The sequence below is a fragment of the Panthera pardus genome, unplaced genomic scaffold, assembly GCF_024362965.1.
Source record: "Panthera pardus isolate Hobbes unplaced genomic scaffold, ASM2436296v1 HiC_scaffold_10, whole genome shotgun sequence".
Classification (NCBI taxonomy): domain Eukaryota; kingdom Metazoa; phylum Chordata; class Mammalia; order Carnivora; family Felidae; genus Panthera; species Panthera pardus.
In genome coordinates this window covers 66,542,698-66,568,762 of record NW_026526655.1, presented here as the reverse complement: position 1 = coordinate 66,568,762, position 26,065 = coordinate 66,542,698, and the positions used below count along the sequence as shown (strand labels likewise).

Here is a 26,065-nt window from a genome sequence, read left to right as displayed (position 1 = left end):
TGTCCTTAATGACTTGTGCTTTTTAAAATGTATTCACTATATTTCTTCTATTCTCAATTACAGTGAAAAGATAAAATTTGATCAGAAACAGATGATGATGGGACCAGAGGCAGAGAAGGGTGATGACATAGTCAGGATACTGCTTACCTGCAGGGAGATTGAGCTAATCAGGAAATACATTGAAGATAATGGGAGCCAGGCTTCTCCTGGTCACAGAATGGGTTAATAAAAATGGAAATGGAGAAGGCTAAGGTATTGGACTGAAACTGAGAGATAGATATACAATAACAGATAAAGATGTGTGGACAGATATATAATTAAATAATACAGAAATATAAACATATCTCTGTCTTCCGAGAGGGCCAAGAAGTAATAATACCCTAGCAGTAATGAGCCCACCGAGCACCCAGATATTGGTTTCTATATGCCTCCACACAAAGGAACCAAGTTCCATGGAGAAATGGTTGATTCCAAGGCAGGACACAGAAAGTACTAAATGAGTCAGAAAGCACAGAAGTGCTTAAAGAATGATGGGGACATGCTAACAACATCATAGGAAGTTGCTTGAAGAGACTTCAATGGCCAAATCTGGGACAATCAGAGCATCAGGATAAATAATGATAGTAATCAGATTATAACCCACTGAATGAGGCAAAAAATCCATGAGGCCAGAATGAAGGACTGAATAAGAAGGGAAAGCTTTTGCTTTCAGTATAATAACAACCAAGTATTGTAGAAGGAATGATGACATGGGTCAGAGTGGAGTCATCAGTGGATGTTAAAGATAAAGAATTATGCATTTACATAGTCTTGGAGTATCTCTTAACAAAGCCCACCCACAAAGGGGAAAATAATGACCTCATGGTTTAGGAATCTGGCGGATACCAACTTGAATGGGTTACCAAGGTTAACATCTCCAGTGGTAGGAAAGACCAACACGGAAGGGCTGCTGATGTAATACCGTAAGGACAGTATCATCTCTCTGCTATTCCTGATAAGAATGAATGGCCTGAGTCTTGCCCTGTTGGGAAATATCACAATGCCTTAGACTGATGGACATTCTTTATACTCTAAAACTGTGAACTACGTGAAAGTCAGGGAAAGACTGTGGAACTGCTTCAGACTAAAGGAGACTAAAGAAATATGAGAACTAAATGCAGTGAGTGATCCTAGATTGGGTCCATAATATGTCTTTCAGAAAACGAGGAGAAAACAACTTCCTGGTTTCATGAGACTAGTGAAAAACAGATAACAAACGACAAAGCCATTACAAGAAATTTCCAAAACAATATCTTTCCTGAACCCAGACATAAAATCTCTAACAAAATATTGGCAAATTAAATATTTCAAAACAGAACTAAAACAAGTCCAGGGTACAAAATCAATACAAAGAATCTGGAATAGTAAAAACAATCTTGAAAAAGAATAATAAAGTTGAGCAATTTATTCCACAGGATTTCAAAACCTACTATAGACTACAATAATCAGGCAATAGACTATTGCCAGGAAAGACATGTAGACCAATAAAACAGAGTCTAGAAATAGACACATATACAGAGTACATTCATTTTCAATGAGGGCACCAGAGCAATTCTTTTGAGAAAGAAAGTTCACAAATGGTAGTGGAACAACTAGATATCTTTATGGAAAATTAAATAAATCTTGACCTCCATGTCACTCCGTATATAAAATTATTTCAAGATTCACCCAAAATAAAATCTAGAACAGTAAAGTATCTAGAAGAAATAGAGAACTATAGCTTCACATACTTGAAGCAGGCAAAGATTTCTTAGAATGTAAAAAGCACTAAACACAAAATGTGATAAATTACACTTCATCAAAAATAAGTTCTAGGGACACCTGGGTGGCTCAGTTGGTTAAGCATCCGACTTCAGCTCAGGTCATGATCTCATAGTCCAAGAGTTCGAGCCCCCATCAGATTCTGTGCTGACAGCTCAGAACTCGTAGCCTGCTTCAGATTCTGTGTCTCCCTCTCTGCCCCTCCTCTGCTCGCACTCTGTCTCTCAAAAATAAACACTTAAAAAAATAAAAAAAAAAAATAAGTTCTGTACATTAAAACATATCATTAAGAAACTAGTCAAACTTCAGACTGGAAGAAAATACACTACATATGTCTAACAAAGGACTTGTATTCATAATATATAAGGATCTTCTACAAATCAATAATAAAGAAATCTATTCAATAAAATGCACAGAAACCAAAAACACTTTACGAAAAAGATATGTGATCATTCAATATGGACTTGAAAAGATGTCCATTACTCATCAGAGAAATAACAATAAAAACCACCTTAAGATTCCATTCTATATTCATTAGAATGCCGAAAAGCAGAGACTGAAAATACCAAATGTTGGTGAGGATGCAGAACTCTCATGTGCTGGTGGAAACGTAAAATATCACAAACATTAGGGGCGCCTGGGTGGCGCAGTCGGTTAAGCGTCCGACTTCAGCCAGGTCACGATCTCGCGGTCCGTGAGTTCGAGCCCCGCGTCAGGCTCTGGGCTGATGGCTCGGAGCCTGGAGCCTGTTTCCGATTCTGTGTCTCCCTCTCTCTGCCCCTCCCCCGTTCATGCTCTGTCTCTCTCTGTCCCAAAAATAAATTAAAAAAAAAAAAAAAAAAACAAAAAAACGTTGAAAATATCACAAACATTAAAAAAGCAAACATTGGGCAGCATCTTTCAAACATTCAACAATTCTATGAATCCATTCGTAGGTGTCTACCTAAGAAGTAAAACCGTACCTTTACAGAAAGACTTATACTTGAATGTTTATAGCACTCTTGCTCAAAGTAGCCTAAAACTTGGAAGACAATTGTCCACCAGTGGAAGATGAATAAATAAATTGTAGTGTATGCATACATGGTATATTACTCAGCAACTAAAAGACACAAAACTTCATGGATGAATCTCAAAAACATTATAATGAACAACAAAAAATGGACACAAAAGGACATATAATTTACAATCTCATTTATATTAAGTGAAGGAAAATAAAAATTCATTCATGCTGAGAGCAATCAGAAAGTGGTTGTTCCCTGCACTGAAAGTTTAAGTGGGAGGAGGCACAGTGGCACTTTCTCATGGGACGGAAATATTCTATAGTTTGGGGGCGTGGTTGCGAAGATATCTAGAAGTCAAAACTCGTCAAACCAAATCCTTAAGATTTATGTAATTTACCGTATATAAATTATATCTTGATAAAAAGTTAATTTTCTAAAACAAGCTAAAACTTGCTGCTGTAAGAAAACACGAATATGATATCCAACTCTGTACAGTACAGAAATTAAAAATATAATATTTTGACCTAAGAGGCAAAAACCAATGAGAATGTTCACAATATGATGGTTTTAGTGGAAGTATGTTCATATTTATCATACACATAGCCATTTTTTAAAAATGTTTATTTACTCTTGAGAGAGAGACAGACAGAGCATGGGGCGGGGGGGGGGGGGGTGCAGAGAGAGAGAGGGAGACAATCTAAAGCAGGCTCCAGGCTCTGAGCTGTCAGCACAGAGCCCGACATGGGGCTCAAACTCACGAACTACGAGATCATGACCCGAGCCAAAGATGCTCAACTGACTGAGCCACCCAGGTGCCCAAGATTTTACTTTTAAGTAACCCCTGCTCCTAAGGTGGGGCTGGAACTCACAACCCTGAGATCAGGAGTTGAGGGCTCCACTAAGCCACCCACGTCCCACCTCACATAGCCATTTAAATATGTTTACTTTACACTTTAAAGGAAAAGATAGTGAGGAAAGAATGCAAATCATGTTACAGTTTATAAATCCTAGGATTTGTACTAAAGTCATTTGCATTTTTTTAGCCTCCTGGCATCTGAACTCCTTCCTAAGCCTGTGGAATTTTTGCCCTCTGGTACAGAAGCCCCAAAGCCAGATACTCGCTTTCATAGACTCCATTGCTTTGAGGACAGGGCACATGAACAGGCGCAGTCTGCATCCAGCTGGATATTGATCTGGGAACTGTTGAGAAAAGAAGCAGGCTGTGGGGATTCCTTCTGGCAGCAGCAGGGGCCGTAGCTTTGAAGATACAGTCACAGCTATAGCAGGGGGTCATCCAGCAGCCAGTGTCAGCGTGGGCAGTGTCAACGTCAGGGGAACAAGGTGTAAACCATTCATCTGGTGTTTGGTGAAGGTGGGAATAGTATCCTCAGCAGATTGAGTTCTACAGCATAATGTTCACTTCAAATATGTGTTCTCTGCTTTATCCCGCCCGTTTTTCTAGCCTTCTCTCCACTGTTCTAAATGCCTCTATAAACTATCAATACCTTTCACAAAATTCCTTTTCCACCAAAGTCATCCAGAGTTAATTTTTATTGCTGGCAATAAGACCCTGTTGGAAAAATAAAATAATAAAAACGCTCTAACATAGAATAACAGCAGAGATGATGCTCCCTCCAGATAACAGAGATTTTACAAATAAGTAGAAGGTATTTGGTCTTTCAAAAAAAAATTTTAAGTTGCTTTCAATAATTTAATATTCTGAGGTCAATACATGCTTCCAAAGTATTTTTCATAATTAATGTTATGTTTTAAAAAAGGAGACATTTTCAAAATATCCACCGCAGGGGAGAGGGGGGAGTAGACTTCTGTCATAATAATTTACACAGTGGATGACTGAGATTCTAAAAGAAAACGTTAAAATTTAAAAAAAACTGTTAAATGGAAACAAATACACAGCTAACATTTAAGGAAGTATTCTGTCTATGTTGCAGCACTCAATAGATAGGTTTGAGAAGATGCTATTGTATTCTGTGTGACTCTAAGATCTTTGAGACTAAGCATCCTACCTTTCCTTATCAATCGTGAACTTATCAGCCATCAATTTTACTGAGACTACTTTATATCTACTCAAAATTTCCACCTACATAAACTCTTTAGGTAAAGAGTTTCATGAATTTACTCTTTGCTATGTGAATTAGTACTTTTAATTTTTTGGTTCCATTATTCTTATACTATAGAATTTTATACATAAATCTATGTCTCTGTAAAACGTCTTTTGAAGAAATAATATGTAAACTCAGAGAATTATTTCCATTAAGGTTATTTATTTATTTTTTAATTTGTATCTATCTTCATCAGTCCAAGCAAAATCCCCTTTTAATGTTGTTCTCTTTTTTTTTCACCATTTTTCCTCAACACCTTCCATTCCTATGCTCATGGCCTTTCCCCATTGGCACATATTCTGTGTTTAATATAAGTATTCTTGAAAAATACAGAGTTGTTTTATTTTATGTGTAAGTATACCAAATTACCTAAATTTTAACATGATATGAATTTCATTGCTCCCTACCTTGCCCTCAGGAAGGTTCCATTTTAGTGGAGACAAAAGACAAGTTCACACACAAAATAAGACAATAATTTCAGGTAGTGGTAAATGTTATTAAGGAAATACACAGGGTGGTGCAATAGTGATTGAGTTACTTTATAAAGGGTGGTTTCTGAGAATATGTCATTTGAGCTGAGATCAGAAACATAAAAATACTGTTATGAAAAATATCCAAAGAAAACATAGGCTCTGAAGAAAGAACAAACTAAACTTATGAGACAAATAGAAGAGACAACTGCAGTGTCTCACTCGAGTGCAATGAGCCAGAGAAAAAGCAGTTGTAGACAAGACAGGAGAAATAGGCAAGAACTGGATCATCTAGGGTCTTGTAGGCTGAATCCAGGAGCACAGTTTTTTTTATTCTAAGAACATCTGGAAGCCCTTGGAAGAGTATAACGGCAGGGGAGCAATGTGTTTTTTATTTAAAAAGCAAACTTTAGTTGCTGTGAAAAAAATCGGCTACTGGAGTGAGAAAAAAAGCAGGGAAATTAGTTAAGAGATCATCTTGCTCTGTGTGAAAGATGATGGTCTGGAGAAGAGCAGGAGGGCTGGAGATAGAAGCTTGTGGACCATAGAAGCCCAGAGAGGAAAGAGTTTCAAAAAATTCAAAACTGAGGTTGTAGTCAATCATTTCAAATGCTGCTGAGCTTACATATTTGAGGACAGAAAAAGAAATATTGGATTTGGCAACTTGCAAGTTGTTAGTGACAGAAGATAGATGGAAGTCATTGAAGAATGAATGAAGGCTTTTTTTTTTTTAAATCCAGAATACCAGATTCAACCCTCTGGTCCCTTCCAAACTTCCATGAAAATGACAATAAAGATGTAACAAAAATTCATAAACCCATAGGGAGAAAGAGCAGGGGAGGTTCAACGACAAAATTTTGGAGTTTGCAAAACAAATCAATTCATAGTAAGTGTCAACAGAATGGAGAAAGGTTAGTCCAAAGCTAGTAGGGGAGGAAACAGGGCAGCAATCAATCCACTTTTCAGTGCAAGACCACTAGAAGATCAACCACTGGTGGTACCAGGTGCCTCTGGAAGTGAGGGGAAACATGGAGTTGGAAGAGGAGGACTAGATACGACTCTACCCATCCCATCCCTTGATCCTCTCTGATACCCAAGGGGAAGCCTAGAGAGTCACTCACTGGAGAGTGCAAAACAGGAGGGTCTCTAGAACAGGGAACTTCAAGTGCAGTTGAGGACAGGAGTCTTATATTGAAAGCCCTCTTCTCCCAATGACAGTTAGGTTTACATCCTCCAGAAAGGTGATTGGAATATTCTACTCTATGAATCTAACTAGTCATTTTGTTTCCCAGTATAAAAGTCCCATCAGGTCACCCTGTAAGAAAGACCACAGTCAACAAGTCCTCTCCATAACAGATTTTTCCAGTAAGCATTCGATATTCCTTTGTTAAAGATAAACAGGCAAGAAACACCAGACATTTGAGGAAAATATCTATTATGAAATTCAGAGAGTAAAACAGATAGGAAAAAAACTGCAGGTCAGAAGAAACAGTTATGCAAATTGATGAAAACTTTAAAATAAAATTTTAAAAACTACCATTAATATCCATACAAAGATGAAGGAAAAAAATTACATTCATATAGTATAACAAAATCTTATACAGGAAGCATTCAGAGAACAAGAATGTGTTCATGGGAATTATAAATGATAAAAATTTTAAAATTCAATGCAAGGCTTAGAATAATATATCAAGAATACCCCCTAAGAAATAGAATAGGCAAAGACATGGAATAAAGTGAGCAAAGGACCCTTCCAAATATATTAGAAGATCAATATATTAGAAGTCTGATATAATAAGATTTCCAGAAGGGAGGAGTTAAGATGGCAGAGCAGCATGGAGATCCTGAGCTTGTCTCGTTCCTGAAACGCAACTAAATCAGCACCAAACCATTTTTGCACAACTAGGAAAGTGATGTAACAAAAAGCCACAGAACTTGGCAGGTATGCAGTGCAGAGGTGTGAACTGGGAAAACTGGGGGAGAGAAAAGCCACAGAGGAAGGGAGCTGCTTTCTCAGAGAGAAAAGAGAGAAAAAGAAAGGAAGAGAGTGCAGCACATCGGGACCTTGCAAGAAAAACACTCCACACTGACAGTAGCTGGGAAAGAGTGAAAACACTCGCAGGGGACTGAACAAGAAATCTGTTTCCCAAAACCATTGATGGGGAGAAAGGAGAGGGTTTCAATGCCACCAGGATTCTATAAATAGTGGAGTGCAGAGTCTGAAGTTTCGGAGTTCAGTGCCTGGTGGTGCTCTGATGAAAAGTAGGGCAAATCTCCAGAAGCAGTGAGTCTGATGGATCCGGATCCATATAGCACACAGGGAGAAGCCAGTCTGCTGCTTAGAGTACATTTGGTAGAGGCCATACGGCCTCAAAAGATATAAGGTGACAGAATGGATAAGAAAATAAGACCCATCTATATGTTGCTTACAAGAGACTCATTTTAGGCCTAAAGACACCTGCAGATTGACAGTAAGGGGATGGAGAACCATCTGTCATGGCAATGGTCATCAGAAGTAAGCTGGAGTAGCCATACTTCTATCAGACAAACTAGATTAAAAAAAAAAAAAAAAGACTGTTAATAAAAGATGAAGAAGGTCATTGTATCATGATTAAGGGGTCTATCCACCAAGAAGATCTAACAATTGTAAATATTTATTCTCCCAATGTGGGAGAACCCAAATATATAAATCAATGATCAAAACACAAAGAAACTCATTGATAATAATGCCGTAATGGTAGGGGACTTCAATACCCCACTTACAACAATGGACAGACCATGTAAGCAGAAAATCAACAAGGGAACAATGGCTTTGAAAGACACACTGGACCAGATGGACTTAACAGGTGTATTCAGATTATTTCATCCTAAAGCAGTAGAATACACATTCTTCTTGAGCGCACATGGAACATTCTCCAGAATAGATCACATACTGGGACACAAATCAGCCCTCAACAAGTACAACAAGATTGAGACCATACCTGACATATATTTTCAGACCACAACACTATGAAACTTGAAATCAACAACAAGAAAAAATTTGGAAAGACCATGAATACTTGCAGATTAAAGAACATCTTACTAAAGAATGAAAGGGTTGGGGCGCCTGGGTGGCTTGGTCGGTTAAGCGTCCGACTTCGGCTCAGGTCATGATCTCACGGTCCGTGAGTTCGAGCCCCGCGTCGGGCTCTGTGCTGACAGCTCAGAGCCTAGAACCGGTTTCAGATTCTGTGCCTCCCTCTCTCTCTGCCCCTCCCCTGTTCATGCTCTGTCTCTCTCTGTCTCAAAAATAAATAAACGTTAAAAAAAAAAAAAAGAATGAAAGGGTTAACCAAGAAATTAAAGAGGAAATTAAAAAGTACATGGAAGCCAATGAAAATAAAAAAAAGACAGCCCCAAACCTCCGGGATGCAGCAAAGGAGGTCATAAGAAGGAAATATATAGCCATCCAGGCCTTCCTAAAGAAGGAAGAAGAGTCTCAAATATACAACCTAACCTTACACCTAAAAGAGTTGGAAAAAGAACAGCAAATAAAGCCCAAAGCCAGCAGAAGGGAAATAATAAAGATTAGAGCAGAAATCAATGATATTGAAATTTAAAATAGAACAGATCAATGAAACCAGGAGCTGATTCTTTGAAAGAATTAACAAAACTGATAAACCCCTAGCCAGGCTGGTCAAAAAGAAAAAAGACCCAAATAAATAAAACCAAGAATGAAAGAGGAGAGATCACAACCAACACTGTAGAAATAAAACAATAATAAGAGAATATTATGGGCAATTACATGCCAACAAATTTGGCAACCTGGAAGAAATAGACAAATTCCTAGAAACATACAAACTACAAAAACTGAAACAGGAAGAAATAGAAAATCTGAAATGACCCATAACCAGTAAAGAAATTGAATCAGTAATCAAAAATCTCCCAATAAACAAGAGTCCAGGGCTGGATGGCTTTCCAGGAGAATTCTACCAAACATTTAAAAAGTTAACATCTATTTTGAATCTGTTCGAAAAAATAGAAATGGAAGGAAAACTTCCAAACTCATTCTACGAGGCCAGCATTACCCTGATTCTAAAACCAAAGACCCAACTAAAAAGGAAAACTACAGACCAATTTTCCTGAAGAACAAGGATGCAAAAATTTTCAACAAAATACTAGCAAACTGGATCCAACAATACATTAAAAGGATTATTCACCATGATCAAGTGGGATTTATTCCTGGGATGCAGGGCTGGTTCAATATCCATAAATCAGTCAATGTGATACATTAATAAAAGAAAGGATAAGAACCACATGATCCTCTCAATAGATGCAGAAAAAGCATTTGACAAAAGACAGCATGCTTTCTTGATAAAATCCCTCAAGAAAGTAGGGATAGAAGGAACATACCACAAGATCATAAAGGCCATATATGAAAAGCCCACTGCTAATATCATCCTCAACGGGGAAAAACTGAGAGCTTTCCCCCTAAGGTCAGGAACACGACAGGGATGCCCATTATCACAACTGTTAATCAACATAGTGTTGGAAGTCCTGGCCTCAGCAATCAGGCAACACAAAGAAATAAAAGGCATCCAAATTGGCAAGGAGGAAGTCAAAACTTCACTCTTCATATACGATGTGATACTCCATGTGGAAAACCCAAAAACTACTAGAATTGATACATGAATTCAGCAAAGTCACAGGATATAAAATCAATGTACAGAAATCGGTTGCATTTCTATACACCACTAGTGAAGTAGCAGAAAGAGAAATCAAGGAATCGATCCCATTTACAATTGCACCAAAACCCATAAAATACCTAGGAATAAAGCTAACCAAAGAGGTGAAAAATATATACACTGAAAACTATAGAAACCTTATGAAAGAAATTGAAGAAGACACACAAAAAAATGGAAAAATATTCCATGCTCATGGATTGGAAGAACAAATATTGTTAAAATGTTGATACTACCCAAAGCAATCTACATATTCAATGCAATCCCTATCAAAGTTTCTCTCCAAAATATCATTGGTACAATACCTCATTTCTAGCCTGTAAACTTCTTGAAGATAGGGACCATTTTGTGTATCATTAGTCCCTGGTGCCTACTACAATCACATAAACACACAAAACAATTCCTAAATATTGTTGAATATTAGAGAGCAATAGTGTCTACATATGTGTGCAGGAAAAAAACTCTTCTCCAATGCAGTTAGACTGATAAGTGATGGATAATTTGAAAAATGTAGTTAAAATAGAAGACCATAAAAAAGATATGTATCAAATATTTTTAATTTAAAACACATACGTTCATTCCTACATTTGTATGCATATTAGTTTCTTCACAAACATTCTATTGTAAGGCCTTTTGTGTATATTAATTTCTTCACAAACATTCCATTGTAAGGCCAAGGCCTTTTATTTGAGTATGAACTGGCTTATGAGAATTATGCAACATCTTTCATGCACAAACCACACTAAAAACGCACCATTTGAAGATACTTTGTTTTGTTTTTTCAAAAGTAAATTGGAAGCAATTTGAGTAGACTCTTCAGAGATTTTTGTTTTCTCTAATTCTCATCCAAACATAATGTAGCAGCATTTTTAAAATAATTTTATTATTTTTTAGTTTTCCCATTCAATCTTGTTTTCTTAGAAATAATTCCATGTATTTTCGGATGGTGTACACAGTGTTTATAATTAAACTGCCTATCAACAGTAAGGCCAATTCTCTGGCAATCTAGTGTCTTAAAAATTCATCGTTATTGATTGTAGTAATAGGCAAGTTTACTATATTGCTTATTTTCTCTCGTGGCTGGTCACATCCAGTTGTAAGTCAGCCCACCCAACAGGTTAACCCTGGCAGGTTTGGCCAGGGTGTAGAGTTCTTGGGACTTGGTCCTCTGGAAAAAAGGCAGCATGCCAGGTTTTGTAAAGCAACTATACCATTTGCCATGGTCACTTGAAACTGAACAAAAGCTCCACGATTTCACACTTGTGTATATTCAAATCTCTCAGGTAGATGGCAACCAGACTCCATAAATAAATGCTTGTTACCACTGTTTCAAAACTGAGACTTTTAAAAGCAACTACCTCTGTCTTGAAGGGTAAATCCCTAATGAAATTAGTTATGTGACACCTGAACAACAGTCTAAGGCTTCCAAATTAGGTAAGAAGGACTCTCCTTTGATGCATTTAATACAGTCATAATAAAATCAACTAAATAGATTTTGGGTGAGTCTTGACATGACAACACATGACTAATACACAGAGTGTACTCAGATTTTTTTTTTAATTTCAGATTTGTTTTGTGAGATATAACAAAATAAGAGCAGTATTTCTTACTCTAGAATAACAAATTGAGAAATTGTGCATTTAAGTGGGCATCAGTGTGTATTTCACAACACATATTAGTTGTATTTAGCTACAGTAATAAAAATACTTTTACTTTTTAAAGAAATATCAGATATGAATGGCAAGCTGTCACATCATGAAATATAAGTAACAATGTCACTATGCTATTTCAAAATTATTTGTCTTTCTGCTCCACAAGATCTAAGCTCAAAGGCAACATAAGATTCATTCTGCCTACCTTAACTTTGGGTACAAAGTTAGATACATGATAAATAGTTGAATTGAAATATAAGTTGCCATTGTAATACATTAAAGAATGCAGGTCTTTTAATGTAAGTTCAAAGTTACAATGAGGTGATGGGACCAATAATTTTAAAACATTTTCTTTTGTACAATTGAGGCTCAGTAAGGCTTAAAATACGCAGCCAATCATACTTTACTTCTTAAATAAGAACATAGGAGATCTCTATATAAAATGACTGAAAGGGAAAAAAAAGTGTTAAATCTCCTAAGCAGGCATCACATTTTTTTAAAAAAAAATTACTCTATCAGATGCTCAAGGAAAGTTATCAGAAATTAGTACAAAATGTTCGAAATATCTAACATAGAATCTTCTCCATTCCCCATTTTTTATACGATTACCATGAAATATTTGAGTATTCCTTAAAAATATCTGATGGCTCTACGATAGGTACTTAGAAATTAAATATACAAAATTCATGCCTTCCCCCATCCAATATGAATTATATATTTTATCCAAAAGAGGAAAGAAATTTAAATCAAATAATTACAACAGTGATAAGGATTCATTTTATTGTGTTTTCCATATAGACAGAGGTTTTTTTGATGAAGAAAAATCTTTACAAAGGTCATCTATAATTGAATCAGCACCAAATAAAATTTAGCTTTTAAATGAGTCAGGTATTCTACATTTGGAATTCAATTTCACAAACATTCAAGGTTAGTGGCTTTTGGTAAGAAAAAAAGACTAGCAGAAAGGAAAAAGACACTTTTTCAACAGATAGTAACATAGTTTTTTTTTAATTGCTCTGGGAAAACACAGTATAGTTATTTAAGAAATGTCTTTTAAGCAATATTTAAGTGCTTCAAGTCAAGAGGTCTTCAGACTAAAAAATGTTTTAAAATTTGCCAAGATACTGCAGCATCAAAAATATTCTCCTTATTCACTTAATTTCATGTTGAAGGAAACATTTGACAGATAAGTAAACAAAAGGCAAAAAAGTTTACCTGCATTTTTATATAATAAATTTTAGATCTATAAAAATTTCCTGGTTTGTACACAAAGGCCAATGCTTGACCTTCATTGATCCATTTTTATGTAGTTAAAAAAATACAGTATCAAATCTTTCTCCCTCCCCCCAAAAAACTAGAAGAAATATTTTAAATTGTGAGTGTGTGAATGTAGCTATGCATATCTTTAAGTGCACAAAATACACAAATATCACTTTACTTGGAAAATTATTTTCATCATACTGTAAACATCTCTTTCTCTAAATCTGAACATTTCAAAATAGTCTTTGGTATTCTTAGCTATTGTGCTTTGAAATGGAAACTTAAAAGATTTCTGTAGCAGTGCTACATAGACATTTTAAGATATAAATAAGAAAAATGCACTTGGAATAAGTTATAATTAGCTGCTTTTGCATAATTTTCAACAACTACAGTGTATGCTTAGTCACAGTTTTATGAGAAAGAATATCTTCTTTTTCAACTCCTTAATTTTAAGGAACACTTAATCATTTTGGCTAAAAATCCATTTTTGCAGTGGATCTGACGGATTGCATGACACTAAGCTTGGATGCTCTCCATTTGCTGAAAGGCACATTTTTAAGAATGGATTATATAGAAGTTGATCCTACAATAAAAGGAAACACAATAGGCATTAAATTTCAAGACTCATAGCTAACTGATAGATATGGAAACTACATTACGATCTCATGGAAGCTAAAGGGAGACCCACATACCAAATGTACATTGTTCTTAACTTTTAATCTTCCTCAGATCAACTATGTCATAAAATCTTGTTGGTTTTTGGCATTTTGGCATTTATGCCACTACTGTTCAATTCACAGAAGGTATTACATAAATAAAGAGATGTAGACAGAGTGAGGGCTGAATCAAGTTTTCAAACAAGAAACATTCCATTGGGATATCCGTAAGTGACAAACTCTTTTAAAATATTATGTTATAAACACCAGTCTCTTATAGTGTTCTGGTAGGGCACAAAACAATTTTTAGGTAAGAACTGCTATGTTCTAGCTAAGCCTTAAAACAAAAACAGAGTGGCACCTGGGTGGCTCAGTCGGTTGAGCATCCGACTTCGGCTCAGATCATGATCTCACAGTTTGTGAGTTCGAGCCCTGCATCGGGTCTGTGCTGACAGCTCAGAGCCTAGAGCCTGGAGCCTGCTTCCGATTCTGTGTCTCCCTCTCTCTCTGCCACTCCCCCACTTGTGCTCTGTCTCTCTGCCTCTCAGAAATAAAAATTAAAAAAAACAAACAGAAAAACAGAAAATATATTTTATATATTCTTTCAATTCTAAATTCATAAAAAAGTTCTAAAACAGGTGAAAAGAATTAATTACTGTAGGTGAGGAAAATATAATGATTTTTTTTCCTTTCTGTCAGGATAAAAAAAATGTGGCTGTTGTCAGAAGCCTTATAAGAAACTCTTAAAAAGACAGATATGGGCAACTATTATTAATAATTCACAAAAGTGTTGATCTGTATAAATCATGCCTTCACTAAGCAACTTTACTATTATTTTGCTTCTAAGAGTATTTAATTCCTAGATATATTCTCTTTATCACATTGGTAGATATACACAATAACAAAGTTAACAAAGAGAAATTCTGATGGATAACATTAATATGCTATGTTTCATTCATTTTCTCAGATAAGCAATTAGAGCTAATCAAAATAATTATATGGAGAGGTGAATTAATTTCACTCAGTTACCTTTTGGATCTCCCATATCTGTTCTCCACTGGCCACTGTCTTGTGACCTTTGTAGGCACATGCCCTCAGCTGAACAAGACCTTGAGCAGCATGAAGACATAATTCCTTCTGGATGTTATGGCGAATTTCACGTTGAGCCGAGTATTCAAAATACTGTGAAAAGAAGAATGCTATTACTGACTTGTATCCTCAGTTGCAAAATAATGGTCCAATAGTAATAATAATAATCACTGAATAATGAAGTCATGTGTACTGAACAAAATAATGCAATAAAAGTAGGCATTAGAAACATAAGCTGAGCTTTTATGACAGAAGATGCTAAATGCTTTTCCAGCGTATCAGCAATAGGCAGTTACTTAAGAATGTATTGTCTTCCTCTCATGTCAGAAATAGGAGGTTATCAGGTGGGATGGAGGCTAGCTAGGACAGGTACAGCATGGAAAAGGATCTGGGAACTTCTAGCAAGCATATTAATTGCCTCTTCCTCTCTGCAAAGTGTTCCTTTTCTCTTATTCCTCTCAATTAATGGCATTTTCATTTACATTAGGAACAATTCTCCATGTCTCAGTTTCCTTGCCTGTAAAATGGGTAATTTATTTATATTTTTTCTTTTTTTGTTTTGAGAGAGAGAGAGAGACAGAGAGACAGAGAGAGAGAGAATCCCAAGCAGGCTTCACACTCAGCATGGAGCCTGACACAGGGCTCAATCTCACGATTCTGAGATCATCACCTGAACCCAAATCAAGAGTCAGACACCTAGCTGACTGAGCCACCCAGGCACCCCTAAAATGGGTAATTTAATAGTTCCTACCCTACAGTGTTATGAGGATAAAAGGGATAATAAGTGTAAAACACTCAGAACAATAACTGGTACATGGTAAGCTTTTAATTCATTTTAGCTGTTATTACTAGGATTGATGTTTCTCTCTCCCCATATGTCCAGTTATATAGCTTCTTAGCTCTACCAAATTTCCTTCTCAGACGTCACCATCCCACTTTCCTTGGTACATCACTTCTCTTATTCAGGCACTCAGAATCTTTACTGTAATACCTCCAGAGACCTGCAGTCTCTGCCCCCATAATCCAATTCACCCTGCTGCCAGTCTTTCATAACACTGATTCAATCTCCTACCTCCCTTACTTGAGTGAGTCACTAATGTTGCTAAGAGAAGTCTACACTTCTTAACGGGTACGTGAATTCTTCCATTTTCAATCTTATATCAACCAATGCCTGAACTGTATGCTATATTCTTTCCGCACAATTCTACCAACGCAGAGCATATGCATCCATAACTCTAAGACTGCTTTACTGTGCTGTGCCTGAAATATCCTTCTGGATCCTTCTCTGCCTAGCTAATTCCTTTTTAGCCTCAAAAAGCCAATTCAAATGTTACTTTGCTTCTTTAGTTTCCCTGAACTTGTCCTACTGAACAAAATTACACCTGTTTCAGGGTTCCCGTGGCATATCAGAAATAACTTTTATTGCACTCTATCGGAATTGTGTGTGTAGCTAGCTGGCTTCACAGACCAAAGTCAGGCAGTGTATCTAATAATAACATCCATTACAAATCAAATACTTCACAATGTTGACATTCCAAAGATAAAATAAGTGAACATAATGGATTTTTAATAATGAAGTGATTAGTCTTAGCACTAATATTTATTGAGCCTTTATTATGTGCTAAGCAGGGGCTGTTTTAAACCCTTTATGTGTATTAGACTAGGCACTTCACAAACATTAGCTGAATTAACCTTGAGTTCCCCTGATCTTGGCCTCATGCTTAATTTAGCTCCTTCCATAAATATATCCATCATTTTTATAACTGATAGGTCTTCAGATGGAGACACTGAAAGGAGTATAGATCATGAAAATAGTACTTTTTGGCTAACATTCCTCAAGAAAGATAAATCTTAGAATTTCAAAGATGGTGTGAAAAGTTGGTCCAGTATCTTAGTTTACCCATGTTATATATTTTTTAATCATTAAAAGGTAGTTATAAAGAATAGGAAAGAGTTGAAGATACTTAAGCAACCAAAAGAATGTATAATTAGCTAGCTGGGGATAGTGGAGAGACATAACTTGGAACCAGGACAAATGCCCTGGAGTGGAAAGTAGCAGCAGCAAAGCATTACATGTTATAAAGCCATAATGACTTACACAGCATTATTGCACCAGTATATTTGATCAATATAGTCACGTTATCAAATTACTTATTTTTTTTGAATGTTTATTTATTTTTGAGAGAGAGAGAGAGACAGAGCATAAGTGGAACAGGGGCAGAGAGAGAGGGAGACACAGAATCCTTAGCAGGCTCCAGGCTCTGAGCTGTCAGCACAGAGCCCAACGTGGGGCTTGAACCCACGAGCTGTAAGATCATGACCTGAGCCAAAGTTGGACGCTCAACCGACTGAGCCACCCAAGCGCCCCTCAAACTACTTATTTTTACTTGGCATACACAAATACTGTTATAATGGAGTTTTAATGTTATAAAATTGTCATTATCTGGTCAAAATAGTAGAAGGGAGCATGAAGAAATGATTAAGTTGGATGACAGATCAAAAACACTTAGCACTAAAGGAACTAAAATTTGCAATGTAGTTTAAATGCAATGCTTGACTTAAAATTTAAAGGAAAGAAACCAAAATAAAATCGACCACTGTGGTACAGTGCTAGAAACCAGAGTCATCTTCTTAATATTTAAACCAGGACCCACACCTGGGTGGCTCAGCCGGTTGAGCATCCAACTTTGGCTCAGGTCATGATCTCACAGTTTGTGAGCTCATGGGGCTCACTGCTGTCAGCACAGAGCCAGGTTAGATCCTCTGTCCCCCTCTCTGCCCCTCCCCCACTTGCATGTTTTTTTTTTTCTCTCTCTCACACACACACAAATAAACATTTAAAAAAATGAAACCAGGAAATATTATTCTCCTCAAAACTCTCAGATGGCCTCTGTCATATTCAGAACTAAATCCAAGTTCCTAGGGGAGGTCTGCAAAACCTTCAATGACCAGGCCCTTTATCGATGTCTCTGACCTCATTTCCTACCCTGTCTTCCTGGACCACTCTGCTGCAGCCACACTGACTTGCTGACCGCTCCATTTACCTGCCACTGGCTTCTAGCCTTGCACCCCTTCTGCCAGGATGCCCCCTTCCTGGAACACGGTTCCTCTCCAATTCCTTTAGGCCTCTGCTCCAACATCACCTTTTCAAAGAGGTCTTCCTGAACCTCTGAAAACAAATCCCCCCTCCACCCTGCTCCTCACATTCAAATCACCCATCTACCTCACTTCATTTTTCTTTATGCCCAAAATTACATATGTTTATTTCTTCTCCTTCAAGAACACAAGCTCCACAAGGTAGGATTTTTCAATACAACAGTGCTAGTTACATTACAGGCTCTAAACAAATATTTATTGAAAGAACATGTGAACTACTTCTCCATCCCCTGAGTTTTATTATTTTTTAATTTATTTTTATTTTGTTAAGATTATTTATTCTGAGAGACAGAGACAGTATGAGTGGGGGAGAGGCAGAGAGAGGGACAGAGAGAAACCCAAATAGGCTCTGTGCTGCCAGTGCAGAGCCCAATGTGAGGCTCAACTTGGGAAACTGTGAGATCATGGTCAAGAGTCTTATGCTTAACCAACTGAGCCACCCAGGCACCATGCCTTCCATCTAAATTTTTAAAAGACATCTATACTGTATTTATAATTTACAAGTTATTTCAGAGAAAAGACTATAAAAACATCTTTATGGCAAGGACAAGAGAAAAACAGATAAACAATGTATAAGATATTTTCAACTCATGATAAAATAAATGTAATGGTAGAGGAAGCTTAGGAAAATTTGTAAGTATTTACATTTAGTGATAAGGTTTTTACAAATGACTAAATACTTCTTATTGTCCAAAAACTTAATTTTAACTAGCATGGTTCAGTATTATTTCCAAAAAAAATACAATTATTTATTTTTCTTCTAATATATAGAAGGCAATGTTATTTTAAAACGTGTGTGTGTGTGTGTATAATATATATATATATATATATATATATATATGCACATATGTAGATATATGTGTGTATAGGTATATATGCATGTGTCTATACCTGTGTGTATGTGTGTATGTGAATCTCCATCACATTCTATAATTATATCTCAATCACTAGCTATGGCTTCTGGGCTTCTGTGTTCTCTACCCTCAGTAGATTAGTTGGTTTGATGAGAAGGGATTAGAACTAGAGTAAGCTGAGGTTAATGACTAGGAAGAAACATGGAAGAGGATGGACCAGGAGATAAACTGATACTTTCTTAAAGCTGACATCACCAAAGTTCCATCCGCTTAAAATAGGACATTGTGAGTATTTAATAGTACAAAAATCCTCCACACACATCTTGAACTCTACACCAAAATACCTGCAATTCACAGAAGAAAGACATACCAGCTCTCCTCCTTAGAACCCCCCTTCACATTCTTCCCATCCTGTTCTCACTCCCACCAGCCATCTTATAACTGCTATGTACCTTTCGAAAAACGTTTTCAAATGTCATCTTTCCAAGGAAAATGTATGGGCACCCAGTCTAATTCATTCAGATGCCCTCCCCCATACTCTGGAAGCACTCTGAATGCTTTATCCCAGACCTTATCATGCTGACGGTAACCATTGGTTTTGAAATATAGATTTCTTGAGGGAGACAGAATCTAAATTTCTTGAACCCAGCAGAATACCTGGCATGGAGGGGTCACTCAGTGAATTTGTTGAATTAACAAATGAGAAGAGTTCAATCCTTCCAGGAGTTAACTTGTAAAAGGCAAGGCAAAGAAGCTAAATGCTAAAATTGTATGTTAATAAGTTCTCTACCCATAGTAGGCCAAACAGTGACACTTGACATTTGTCTTAATTGCTAAAACAGTCAAAGCGTGGTAACAAGCAGATAAATCATCAGTCAAGGATAATCAAGAACATGCCTTTTTTTATTAAAAAAAAATTTTTTTTTTAATGTTTTTTTTTTTAATTTATTTTTGAAGGAGAGAGAGACAGAGCATGAGCAGGGGAGAAGCAGAGAGAGAGGGAGACATAGAATTTGAAGCAGGCTCCAGGCTCTAAGCTGTCAGCACAGAGCCCGATGTGGGGTTCGAACTCACGAACTGTGAGATCATGACCTGAGCCGAAGTCGGACACTTAACCGACTGAGCCACCCAGGTGCCCCATAACATGCCTTTTTGTAAAGAACGTATTGAAATAATATCATGATCCACAAAAATAACTTATAATACTGCTCTTCTGGTATCACATTTAATATAATTTGCTATCAAATGCAGTTAAATATAGCCTTTGTGTATAATTTTGCAAAAGCACCTTGCCAATAGTCCCAAAACATAAAAGACCCACATACAAGATCCTGGTTTTTTTTTTAATTTCAGATGGCATGACTCTATTATTTTCTCATTTGCCTTTCTACTGAATGGGTAGGCAACTTCAAATTGTTTTCCGAGTCAGAATGAAAGTCAAAACAAAGTATGCAACAACTTTAATATTAATTGCCAAACATTATTAACCTAAAAGCATTTTAAATACCAATTTATACCAAAATATAAAGCTGATTAGGGACTTCTGACAACTTATTTGTAAGAGCCAACAAAAAGGGAGGATTTTTAGTGCAGTGCTCACCTGGTTTCCCCCGAGTCCATGGCATGTATACAAAATTAATGGTTTGCCTCCTTGATTATTTTCTCCAACATCCAGACACAAAGGCTGACCAATGCTTTTAATCTAAAGGGAAATTTTCAAGTTATAAGAATTTTTTTTTTAATCTATGTGGTTTATATATTTTTTTCAGTTAATTCCAGGAAGTAGTATTAATAAATAGTAATGTAAAATCTCAAAAGCAATAAACCGGGAAGTATTTCAGCAATTTTCACTGAACCACATAAATGTTTGTGGCAAGGCATAAACCAAGTAAAAAGGAGGATGAAAACACTCACATATCCAGATATAACAGGATTAAGGTCTGGCACATATGCTTCTGGATAAATAGTGTTCAGATACCACGTAAAATTTTTACATTGAAGGCGGTGCTTTATTTCAAATCTTTTTGAAAGATCACCAAATGATTTCTGGAGAAAGAGAAGAAGTAAAAAGAATGCTTAATCAAAACAGCACTGATAAAGTAGTTTAAATGCTACTATTTGTGTTTACATTTGGATCTTAAAGAAAAAAATTCTGGGCCAAAATGCAAGATACAATTTAAAGTATCCACCATTTATTCAGGCAACAAGTATGCCTGCCTGCTTGTCTCTGCCTTCAAAGAGAGTCACGTTACCACTGTGGTGCTGACGTAATACTATTTTATTCTTTCTTTGTGGTACCAGACGTCCCCCATGGGCAAAAGGTCTCTAGAGAAATGCTGTGGGCCAAGAAATGGTAGTGGGGGCATCCAAAATGGATCCTAATTTTATACCCAAAAATGATCTGTAAAGTGAGGTGTGAGGAATCAGGTATAAAGAAACAGTTGCCAATACAATGTAATTTATATCTCTTCTCTAGTCAAGACTACAAAAGACAACACACTTGGGAGTATATTTTTTTTCTAGTTTTAAATGAGTTACTTACTCCTAACAAAATCTTAAACATAATAATGTATTAGTAGAAAAAGGCAAGTTTTTAATAACTGCATTTTATTTTCCTTTATCGTGAAAGGACTAGGAAAAGAATTTTAAAGAACACTATTAAACTGAAAAGGTATTTGGTCTATAGGCAAAATTTTAAAGGAAAATTATATTTGGTACCTATTATATAGAAAGTTTAAATACTCAAGCTTATCATTTCAGTTAAGAAAATATTTTCTCTGCCAACTGTAATGTCTTGACCAGGGATTTTAGCAAAAAATATAAACTCTAAAGGATTTCTGACTAGCTTATTCATTTTATCACAAGATCTGTTTGCCTTGTGGTAAAAATAGGGGTTTACTGGCTCCCCTGCCCTATTGTGGGAGATAAGCACTTAGCGCCCACTTGCCTGCTTAGCCAAGTACACAATCTGCCCAATTTGTCCTGGTGGCCTTAAATAAAAAGATAGCCATCTAACCCAGTAGTGCTCTGATTTTGCATGCCACTGGCATGTTACAGGAAGTTACTGGAGACCACAGAAAAGCTGGAAAGAGGTAACCAGACCTTCTTTATGACAGTCAAAATGTTGATGCCCTTTAATCTCAATATATACCCTCTGCAAATCAGCACTGTTTCTTAAAAAGGGGGTTGGATGTCATTCACTGAAGCATGTTCTTAAAATGTTGAGCTTGTGAACCACACCCAATATTGAACTTGTTGGAGCTCGGTTCTAATGTCTTAAGCATTACAATTCTGCACAGCTTTTACTATGACGGGTCAGTAACAATAGTGCCATACATTTGTGAGCACTTACTTCTTTATTTCATAGCTACTCTGGGAGACAGGCAAGTGTTTCATCTCTGAAAACAGGGAAGCAGAGAGAAGCTTGGCTGAGCACACACCTCATGTTGGGCCAACTCTCAACCACCTTATGAAGTGTCATCCCATTTTATAGACTCAGAAGGGCTTTGCAAAGGTAACCCCTCCAGTGAGCTGTGGAACCAGAACTTGAAATAAAAAAGCCTTGATACTTCTGGTTTATTCTCCTACCACACTCTGACATTGTCTCCATCTCCAGTTCAAAGAGCCACTTAGCACCTTTATTTAGGTGTTAATCACATCACCTAAAACCAGTTAAAAGTGGTTCCACTTAACCATATTCTTTGGGTAAAATACTACACCAAAGCAGTTACAAAAACTAAATATCTTCCATACTTAAAGAGTAACATCAAGTGGAATGCCTAAATTTTTAAAAAGGCATATTACTTGATTTTTCCTCAAGAAAAAAAAAAGAAAACATCGGCATCAATCAGTTATGTGTGTGTGTATACACACACACACACACACACATAAGTAGATATAATATATATAAATATTATATATATTTTTATATATAATATATATGTATATTATATATATATATTATATATTATACATATATATTATATATATATATGTATTTGAGAGAAAGAGCACGTGCATGTGCACACGAGGGAAAGGGGCAGAGGGAGAGAGATGACCTGAGCCAAAATCAAGAGTCAGACACTCAACTGACTGAGCCACCAGGTGCTCCAATAAGTTATATACTCTGAGTTAAAAAACTCAATTTCAAAATTAACTTTTAAAAATGTTTTGCACTTGAACTGACACAAATAAGTAAAAGAATATGTGAACTTGATGTGGATTTTTATTGTAATTTAATGATTTAGCTCTAACTTACTTGTTTAACAATTTTTGCTGCATCTGTGTTTCTCCTATAAAATATTTCCTTGTATTCATCCATCCAGACTTCTGCAAGGCGAACTTGGTTGCGAGCAATCACCTGAGTGCCTTTTGGAAAGGTATGAGGGCTTTTGCTGCGAAAGACATGTCCAACAACAGAGCAAGGCATAATCTCCAACTGCCCACCACATTGCCATACCTGATAATTAATGATATTTGTTTAAATTCACAGTATTTTTAAAATATAAAAGTGTTGCTTTTAAATTCACCTTTAAGATACTAATAAAAACAAAATAGAAAAGATTTATAATAACTTCACAAATAGTCTCTGTCCTCTGCCAGTTCAACTTAAATTCTTAAATATAAAAAAACAACTTTATGAAATGGTACAAATACTAAAGACAACATAAGTATACTTTCAGGAAATATTTCAACAAAATAGTGATTTCAGATCTCTCATAAAAATAAAGCCCCACATTTTGTTTTTTGCAAACAATTATGCGAGCTCTCTAATATATACAAAAGACCAAAGACTCTTCTGTATTTGAATTCTATCTTCTTATACAAGTTATATGGCCACTTCACTTGAACCAGATTCTCTCTTCTCTGGCATGAACTAGCAGTCTTGGAGTAAGTGGACCCAGACTCTATTTACTCCTTGCATATTCAATTTTCTAATTTAGAAAACAATTCCAGATAATACCAAAGTACAATCTTTTAAGCTTGTGAAGTAGTTGGTCATTATTAAAGACTCATACCTATTTAGAGATAGAGGGACAAAAAAACTTATTTGCATTATCTCTAGATAAAATGAAAAATTATTAAATCAATACTTGCTCATTTAAAAATCTTAGCAATCAGTTCTGCCATAAACAGTCACTAAGCAAAAAATCGAAAATGAAGACATGCTTAATAATCTGTGCTAGCATTAGGGCAAGAGATCATATTCTCTCTCTCTCTCTCTCTTTTGTTTTTAAACAAATGAGAAAACTCAGTGGTATTTTTAATTCAACAAATTGTGCCTGAGATCTAACACACGCTAGGGGTTGGGAATACTTAAATGGATATAATAAGACCCCTCCCTTGAGCAGTTCAAATTTGGCTAAGATCATCATTGCCATTATGTAATGGAGCCAGAGCTAAAACTTAAATCTTCTAACTACTAGTTCAGTTCTTTTCCCAGTACCTTCCAGTCTAAAGGATGAAAGATGAATGATAGAGTCATTGCAGAAAATGAATCATGAAATGAAATAAGTGTATGTGGAGACCATCCAAAGTTTTTGTTTTGTTTCTCATATTGACTTTTAATATGTATAGGGGGAAAAAAAGGTCATTTAATCCAAAGAGTTAAGGTCTTTTTAAAATTATACATAAATGTTTTTCCATTCTGACTCCCTTGATAATCAACTCATTTCCTGAAGCACTAGATTGAATTATATTTATCTTGGCTGGAATTCAGTAGCTACAAGTGCATTAATTGGTGCTATTGGCTGGACACAGGAGTTTAACTGATTCCTCTTGTTACACTGGCAGCAACGAGTAAATATATTAACGTTTTAAAAAGAAATACCCGTATTCTAAAATTTCTAGCAATTGAATTTTAGAAAGCACAAAAAGTAAAGCCTGCACACATCTAGGATAATCATATCAGCCAATTAGAACAAAATGTGTATTTTATTGTCTAATATGTGTTATATTTATAAACTTACTCTGAAAGACATTTCTATATTTTCACCTCCCCAGATTTCCATTTCTTCATCATAAGTTCCAATATATTCAAAATATTCTTTTGATATGGAAAAAAGGCCTCCTGCAAAAGTGGGTGTTCTGAAAAATAATCCATTGTCAAATTTTGTTATAAAAATAAAATACGGAAAAACAAGTTATTTAAAGAGTGACTAAATCAAATCACAAACAAATTAGATCACAATTTCAGGAAGTTTTATATTGGTTAATAGAAACTAAAAATGCTACCTTCAGAGTCAAATTTTATGGGGAAGCGGGGAGGGAAGTACTTTAAATATATTTTCCCAGAGAAACAAAATTATTAAGTGTCTTCTAACCAACTCTAAGGATTCTTTACTAATGATTATGAGAAGACAAAAGGCCTCACTGATTCTACTTCCTATTCGGTAACATCATGTGTAAGTATATACATAAATGGCTTCTCTATTCCCAACATAGGATGTGTGTGTGTTTCTTTATTTCATTAGTGTGAATTACCTTGGAGGCAAAAACTGTAAAAAGCAAAGTGTGAATACATATTCAAATAACTGAACTGCATATAAGACTTTGGGAGCAATCGTCTTACTTAATTGGGTAGGTTTCATCTTTCCTTCTTTGCCTCTCGTGATCAGGAAGCGATTCCCAGCCAAAGGAAAGGCTCCAGTCAAAGTTTCCACGGTTGTGATTGCTTCCATAAGGAGAGGGTTTGTTGAATTCAAATGTGTTCAGATCTATGGATGCAATATCCGGACTCACAACGGCAGTGTAATTCTCAGCTATCCTGGCCAACAAAGGTTCTAACCAACCATAGAAACACTCACCTGGAAGGGAACACAATTCTAATTAACCCAAAGAAAACACTGAGGGTTTTCTCTTTTGTGGTTTGAAGATGATTTAGAGAAACAAGAATAACAGCCATTCGTGTTTTGAACATTTACATAGGGGAGATTTCTTAAAGGTTTCTGGCGATAAGATGAGGGTTGGATGAAAAAGGTAAGGCACAATTCAGCATAGTTAGGAAAGTTTATCTACAGAGGATGATTTTTTTTTTTAACGTTAGAGAGGAAATAAAATGATACTGGTGTATTTAAATTTCAGATGATGTGTTTTCCTCTAAAATGTGCCTTGGATCAAAGGTAAGTTTTTGCTGATCCATGCCACCTAGCCCCAAAAGTGTTCTGATTTATATAAACTTGTCTCCCTCAGTAAGGTATAGTAACAAAATCTTCATTTCTCTGAGTCTTAGGAGAAAATAAGCCAACGAGTCAGAATATTCTGATGTCAGCAGTTGGAGAAGG

General features: G+C 36.1%; 1 protein-coding gene across 6 annotated transcripts in view; it reads right to left on the bottom strand.

Annotated features, from left to right (window-relative positions):
• Positions 1-12,271: 12,271 nt before the first annotated feature.
• The window catches only part of GALNT3 (polypeptide N-acetylgalactosaminyltransferase 3), a 97,732-nt gene continuing 83,938 nt past the window's right edge, over positions 12,272-26,065 (bottom strand). For all 6 annotated transcript variants that reach the window (XM_019458245.2, XM_053908075.1, XM_019458224.2 and 3 more), the window contains 7 exons: positions 25,354-25,588; positions 24,752-24,869; positions 23,041-23,241; positions 20,697-20,828; positions 20,383-20,484; positions 14,713-14,865; positions 12,272-13,610 (listed from right to left, as the gene is read on the bottom strand). In XM_019458245.2, coding sequence (XP_019313790.1) covers positions 13,488-13,610; positions 14,713-14,865; positions 20,383-20,484; positions 20,697-20,828; positions 23,041-23,241; positions 24,752-24,869; positions 25,354-25,588 — 1,064 coding nt within the window. In that variant the 3' untranslated portion in view covers positions 12,272-13,487. The remainder of the gene's footprint in view (positions 13,611-14,712; positions 14,866-20,382; positions 20,485-20,696; positions 20,829-23,040; positions 23,242-24,751; positions 24,870-25,353; positions 25,589-26,065) is intronic.